General features: G+C 35.0%; 1 protein-coding gene across 1 annotated transcript in view; it reads left to right on the top strand.

The window, feature by feature from the left end:
* The window catches only part of LOC128685802 (ankyrin repeat domain-containing protein 29), a 194,576-nt gene extending 192,974 nt beyond the window's left edge, over positions 1-1,602 (top strand). Inside the window, exon 9 of the mRNA XM_053772460.2 lies at positions 879-1,602. Coding sequence (XP_053628435.2) covers positions 879-985 — 107 coding nt within the window. The 3' untranslated portion in view covers positions 986-1,602. The remainder of the gene's footprint in view (positions 1-878) is intronic.
* The last annotated feature ends 6,224 nt before the right edge of the window (positions 1,603-7,826 follow it).

The raw sequence follows: 7,826 nt of genomic DNA, 5'->3' as shown, positions 1-7,826 counted from the left end.
TGTAGTACAATTAATGATACAGACATACAGTTTTAAGTTTGTTATTAATAATGGCTTAATAGTTAAGGCATAATAAAATATTTGGGAGAGTTGCTTTAAATTTGGTTAGAGTTTAGCATAGTGTGTGTATGGTTGTTATTGAAAGATGAGATGATTTTTGAGTATAGTCCTAAATTGATTAATGGGCAGGGGACCTCTTGCTGCTTTGGGCAGAGAGTTCCAGATCTTCAGGCCCTACATGTACATTGCATTTTTGCGAGACGGACATGAGGGATGCTTAAAAGCGTTTTGTGCCTCGTGTTATGCCTGTGTGTTCTGTTGAAGCTGTCTAGGAGAAGTTTAAGTGGAGGGTTGTTACTGGAATCTGATATTCTGTATATATACTAGGCACAATAATAAGTGTGTATATTTTGTATATTAAGCAAGTTCAAGCTTTTGAAGAGTGGTGGGATGTGTTGTCTGGTGCAGGAGTTTGTGATCATCTGCACCACTGCCTTTTGTGGGTTATTAAAGGTTTGAAGTGATTGGCCATGGTAGATTCCCAAGCGCAAATACCATAGGTGAGGTATTATATCTTGGGAAGGTAGCCTTTCCAAGATACGATACATAGTATTGTATCTTGGAAAGGATACCTACTGTTTTGGAAACTTTCTTAGCTATATGCTAGATGTGGGTCTGAAATTTTAGATTACAGTCAAGGTGGAGACCTAGAAATTTGCCCTCAGTGTATCTTGTAATGGGTGAACCATTTATTGATATGTTTAGCTGGATATTTAATGCTCTGTTTCCAAATAGCATAAAGTAGGTTTTATCTATATTGAGAGTAATTTTGTTGGTCATCATCCAGTTTGATGTTTTATGTTGCTCACTGTTTACAGTGTCACCAAGTATAGCTGGGCTTTGGCGGGAGAAGACGCAAGTGGTGTCATCTGTGAATAGAACTGGTTTAAGGAGTCGCGATGCATTTGGGAGGTCATTGATGTAAATAAGAAAGAGTAGAGGACCTAGAACACTTCCCTGTGGCACTCCAACAACTACAGGCTGTGTATTGGAGATCACACCATTTGTGTATACATAATGGTGTCTACCACTAAGATAAGATTTTAGGTAATTGAGAGTGTGTCCTCTGACCCAGTAATGCTCTAGTTTTAGGTGCAAGATATTGTGGTCTACTGCATCAAATGCTTTCCGTAGGTCTATGAAGAGCCCTAGAGGATATTCATTTTTTCAAGTGCTGTAGTATATAGTAGTTCGACCATCTGAATTATTGCATCCTTTGTGCCTTTTTTGGCCTAAGTCCAAACTGGCAGGGGTTCACTATGTTATGGGATAGGAGGTCGGAGTAGATTTATGTATTACTTTTTCGAAGATTTTAGAGAGTAAATCCAAGTTAGATACTGGTCTGTAGTTATTTAGTTCTGTAGGATCGCCTCCTTTGAGGATTGGGGTGACCCTTGCTGTCTTGAGTACGGATGGGAATGTTGAAAATTCAACAGATTTGTTAAATAGTGTTGCAATAATGGGGGACAGCTGCTTTTTTATACATGATGGGTGGCAAGTTATTTAGATCCCCTGCCTTGTTTTTTAATGATTTAATTATTAGTGAGACTTCAGTAAGATTTGTTGGTGCTATATACAGAGTATGTGGATAATTACTAGTGAGGTAGTCTTGTGGTTGAGTATTTTCATTTGGGATTTTGCTTGCTAGTTTTGATCCTAGAAGACATTAAGTTTCTTGGCAATGTCTGTAGGCTGTATGTATGGTTCGTCTGGTTTCGCTAAGTTAATCTATTTCTAGACAGTTTTCTCAAGCCCATAATTTCAGAGGAAGTTTTCCAGGTATTTTTCATATCACCTTTTATTTCATTAAATTTGTTAACATAATACATTTGTTTGGACTTCCATATTAGATTAGTAAGTATTGAAGTGTATTGTTTTATTATAATGTTCTTTTGTTATTAAGCCCTGTCTGAATTGTTTTTCATGTAGATGTTTTTTTTTTTTTGATGGATTTGAGTACATGTGTACTATTTGTAAGCCAGGGGCTATTTAGTCTCTTTGCTGAGATCTGCTTTATTTTTATTGGACAATGTCTATTATAGAGGCTATGGGTTTTGTGTAGGAATATTTTGACACATTCACCAATGTCATGGCTGTCCACTAACTCACCCAGCCAGTCAGTGTTACATAAGGCAGTAATAAAATTATTTACTAATGGATAATGTATTAGAATGTTTGAAGAGAACAAAACTATCCTTTTCTAAAATAATTATTAATTGCATACACCATCATCTGAGCTTCATTGAACATAGTGCAGTGCTTTACCCAAAGGCAGATGAGCCCACTCTACAACACTGATGGCCTCGCTTGTAATTGGTGTACGAAAATCCAGACTTCAACCGTCTGTTGCCACATGTTTCACTGATTGAAAGTTTGTCCTGCAGCTGGTGTCATAACTTTCCAAGTAGGCTGTGCATGTTCCTCTGTTAAAGAGCCATTCATTTGTCTTTACCTTGCAGATGCAGAATTACTAGTTGAATACTGTACCAAACTTTTAATTGACTCATTCCTCATTCTCTCCAATAATATCTTATGGACAAAAGTACATAGAAGACTTTAGACTGTTTCTACTGTGGCCATACTCTTTGACTACAAATTGCAAGTGATTTGTTGATGTATCAAGCACATTCTCAAAGAACACTATGCTTCTTGAATGTGATTTGATACATTCTCAATGAACACTGCTCCTTGAGAATGTGATTGATACATTCTCAAGGAATACTTTGTTCTTTGAGAATATGAATGATACATTCTCATGTACTTCCTTAAGGTGACTGATACATACACAAGATGCTTACAATTTTTTTTTTTTTTCACTGTATTAATATTGCATGCATGTTTTTATTTATTATGGAATCTTTGTAGCTGAAGAAGTATTAAGTTATTATTTGTTCAAAAGAAAACCACCACATAGTCAGATTCCTTTACTTTGCAGGAATATTTCAAATGAGACATATCTGCTTGATGCAGGAAACATTAGAATATTTTCTAGAAATAAATGTCATTTTCAATTTTAAATTCAATGTTTAATTACAGTATTGTTTAAAATCTATAACTTTTAAGTTGGTGTACAACACTGTAACTGTTTAAAATTCTCCACTTTATTGATAAGCTAAGAATTTTAGTGGATTTCGTTTTTTATTATTGAGCTATTAGGTAATACAGTACTTAGTTCTCAGTCAAGTGCTCCTTGGCTTGCATTTTTTCAAATGGTATAGTGTTGAAGGTTTTCCAGTATGCTTGTTTTCTGCACCTGGTATTGGCACTGAGATCTTCCACACACAAGACTCGCTTTAAAAATTGGTGTAGCAGAGGCATGGAGATGATTATAGTAATATCACACTATAAAGTTCGTAGAGTTTTCGTGAGAAATTCTAATTGAACTTTTTTTCACAATCGTTTGAGTTAATGGTAGGCTTTAATGTATTATGATTTCACATGAAGCTTAGCAATTATGTATAGCTTGCTGCAATCTCTGCCAGTGGAGCTGGCAGCTGTGACAACTCCCACTGCCTAAGGCCTACACTCGTAAAAACTCTTCACCCCAGGTAGTTAACAATTGCACCAACCACTCCAAAACTATATCCCCACCTGTCCCATCAATCCCGGCTGCCTTACCCCCTTTCATTTTACCTACTGCCTCACGAACTTCCCCCACACTCTGGTAGCATTTGCTCTCTTTTTACATTGCTTCACCACTCTCTTAACCTCTCTCTTTTTCTCCATATACTCTTCCCTCCTTGCATCACTTCTACTTTGTAAAAATTATATTATAGTAATATCACACTATAAAGTTCGTAGAGTTTTCATGAGAAATTCTAATTGAACTTTTTTTCACAATCGTTTGAGTTAATGGTAGGCTTTATGTATTTATTTACTGAAGCTTAGCAATTATGTATAGCTTGCTGCAGCCAGTGGAGCTGGGCTGCCCACTCACCCATAGTTAATGTTCTGGTAGCAGAGAAAACTTGTGATATGTACACTTAACATCTACACACTATGGACACTTGTATATACCATTGTATGGACATTTTTGAAGTTTGAACTGGTGTGTATGTAGCAGAAAATAATAGTGTTGTGTATTACAGGTCAAGTATCACAATAATGAAGCACAGTTCACCCATGCCTTCTCATAATTCTTAAGTAGCCTGTAAATGCTTGAAATGATTGTCTGTCGTCTATATGTTTGGGGTATCTCCAAAATAACTAGAACCTCAGGGTGCCTCTTTTTCTTTTGTCCATAATTTGTTGAGATAACATTATTAGGAACTTGATGTTGACAAAGATACATCAAAATATAAAATATCATTGAAATACCATACATGATGCAGTACTGTAATATAATTGTAGGAAGCAACTTTTTACCTCTCAATAAAAGGTACATTGTTTAAAGAATTAAAGACTTGAAACCAAATTCAGTGACTGATGGTAGACAAACTGGAACTGAAATACTAAACTATAAATCTAAGCCAGCAGTAGTATGGTATACATGCTTAAACATATATGATTTGTACTTTTTGAAGTAACTTGCACATATATGGTTCCCAGGGTGGAAGTGTATATATTGTGACTGTTGTGCAAGTTACACATTCATATCATTGCTAAAAATATTACAATAAATTTCAGATTTGTTCCTAATTGTTGGATATATGGTAATTTCTTAAATATGTTCTTACCATCAGTCTAGAAATAATGCAGGTGCCATTGATACAGTACATGCATAGCTGATTTGTGTCAACAGATATTGTCAGAATTATAGATTTATTACCATTATATAGTGCATCAGAGGGCTTGTTGACATTTAGGTATAATCTTATTTAGACCATGTGTTAAATTGTGTGTATGAGTGATCAGTGTTGTGTAAAGCTGTTGGTTAACTATTATGCAGACACCCCAGCAAGCTGCCCAGGCTTAAAATCTGCTGCTTGTGCACACAATGTGAGAACATATAAATATACAACTGCTTAAAATTGCAAGACATATACAGCCCTCTTACTAAACGCTTTGCTGAAATAATCTTTGAAATAATATTTTACCAATGTTCCTTGGTATCTTATGCTATATTTCAAGGAAATTCAAAGCATTTTGGGGATATAAGGAGTCTCTAACCTTCTGCACGGCTAGTGTGATTAGTGATAAAGATTTCAAGCTCATGCAGGTTGTGATTTTTAATCATTTTTTATAAAATGTGCGCATGGGGGTCATTACATGGGTGTGCAAACATGCATATTGCTGTACAGCGGCAGTATGAAAACTTACGTATATGTAGTGGCGGCAGAAACTGATGCCAGAAATCCAACTACAGTACTACATAGCCACATTGGGTGGAAGATGGCAGTAAATTATCAAGTAATGGTACTTATGAAGGAAGGAGCTGACAGATCATGCTGGTCTAAATTATGGTTTCATAGAAGCATTCACTGGCTGAACAACGGCAATAGTAGGCCCAGGGACAAGTGGCATAGATTGAATCTAAAGATGCAAGTGTGTCACAGGAATACAAGAAAATACTTCTTCAGTCTGTGAGTGGATAGGAAATACTGTACAATATAAAATTATCTGGATGGGAGCATACGAGGGGAAGAATAGTGTGACTGTTTGCGAGTGAGATTTAGGATCAGGAGTGAAAACAACTTTTACAGCTGTGATTAGGTGAATGCACATGCATTCTTGAGTAATTAAAGCCAGTGTGGAAACCTTGCATAATAAATCACAAAGTAAAACAAGAGAAACTACAGAGGAGTGCATCAAGATTGGTGCCTGAATTGTGGGGAAATAAGCACTGATGAAAGAATCCAAGAGTGGGGCCTTATTTTAGCAGAGAAGCAAAGAGGAAGATATGATCAAAATGCAGTTCTCTGGAGCATAGACAAGACAGTCAAGGATAGGCTTTCTGGAACTTAAAGCTATAAAATACTGACAAAATGTATTAGATACTTTTAGTAGCATGGGAACTTCATTTAGGACAACATTTTGCTTGGTCTCCAAATGAAATGTTGTCTTAGTTTCCATATTATTAAAAGTGCCTTTAATCTAGTAGGTCTACTAGGAAGTAATAAAAATAAGAAGGCATGGTTAGAAATTACACACCCACATGAGCTACAGGGATATTTCTTGATAACAGTGGTAAACAAGTGGAATGAAGTTTAACAATGATAAAATAGAAGTGAACTGTTTACAGGACTTAAAAAAATAGATATAACATTACTGTTTCACATCCAGTCTGTTGAAACAAATAGGTCATGACACTGTTCACAATGTATGTTAGACTAAACTTGGGATATGCAGCAGTAGTATAATGTCAGCACCTAAAAGGCTAAGTGGAGTAGCTCCTTGATAAAGTCCAGTGACAATCCAGAAAATGGCTCCCAGAGCTAAAAAAAAAAAAAAAAAAAAAAAAAAATTATGTAAAAAAAGCTTGAAATACTGTACTAGATATGTGCTCAGGGTATAATAACCATATATGAGATCACATACAAGCAGTGCAGAAAGCATACAAGACAGCTTATCTCCACGAAAAGTTTTAGAACAATGTAATGGACTGCAAAAGTTGCTGGTGATGTAGTGCAGTGGAAGATGTGCTCATACACTTGGTCTGTCAGGCTAAGCACTGTTGGGTGTGAATACTGAGAGTATGAATATGTGCACTCAAGCAACACTGATGCTGGCTAGGAAATATTGTGGTTGCCTACTTGCAGTATTGGGTTGTGGTTGCCTACTTGCAGTATTGGGTTATGCCTCGTCCACCACTTGAGTAATAATGATGATAATAAATATAAATAATTATAGTATCATACGTCATTATTAATATTAATAAAAGTTATTATAAATTAATAATAATAATAATGATAAATTATAGTGTTATAAATCATTATTAATAATAATTATAATAAATTCTAATAACATTAACATTATTAAATTTGTATTCATCTATGTGGAGATTTACCCTGTATACTCTTTAATTAACAAATTATGTGTCATGTCTTTAAATTTATTTTATGATTCAATTCAGAAAAACAAAGATGAGGATTTCAATACTGATACATCATGAGAACAGGTTAGGTGTGTAACAATTTAGAGTTGCTTATACTGTTGTATGATATAAAGTACTGTACTACTGATGATATATATGTGCAGTTATGCAATATTTGCCACCTATAACTACTGTGAGTCTTGCTCAGCTTCCATGGTTCAGTGTTGTGCCAACAGTCCATTTCATATTATGGTGTGCTAATGTTCTGTCCAAAAGGCTAAACCAAAAAAATCATATCAAATATTTAAAAGGTAACCTTTATGAAGACGAGGTCTAACTGCCTTTAAAGTAAAAACTGTCTCCTGCAGACACATTCTCATCGAGATTATTTTCTAGATTGAATTAAATGCCTTTATTAATGTTGCTTCTATGTCCAGCTCTCCATAATGTGTCCTTTTTTTCAAACTACCATTTGCTAGTTAGTTTTTACTAGCCTGAATTAATCCAGTCAATGATTGTTTACTATGTACCAGAGTTGCTAAATAAACAGCACTTTTGGATTATTCATTAGTTTTTTTCCATCAGTGGCTTTTCACATTTTAATCTAGATTAAATTATATAAAGTATTTTGATAAATCTACTGGCAAACAGTGGCTGAAGGACAATAAACACATTGGTTTTAAGTGAAATATAATCTTACTGGAATATTATGAGTGGAGTGATGCATGGATTTAATTTTTGACTTGCCTTTTGAATTTATATCAACAATAATAATATTTATATCAACAATATT

The sequence above is a fragment of the Cherax quadricarinatus genome, chromosome 23 (genome assembly GCF_038502225.1).
Source record: "Cherax quadricarinatus isolate ZL_2023a chromosome 23, ASM3850222v1, whole genome shotgun sequence".
In the NCBI taxonomy this organism is placed as follows: domain Eukaryota; kingdom Metazoa; phylum Arthropoda; class Malacostraca; order Decapoda; family Parastacidae; genus Cherax; species Cherax quadricarinatus.
The sequence above is the reverse complement of the archived record's forward strand: the minus strand, read 5'-3'. Positions and strand labels throughout refer to the sequence as shown.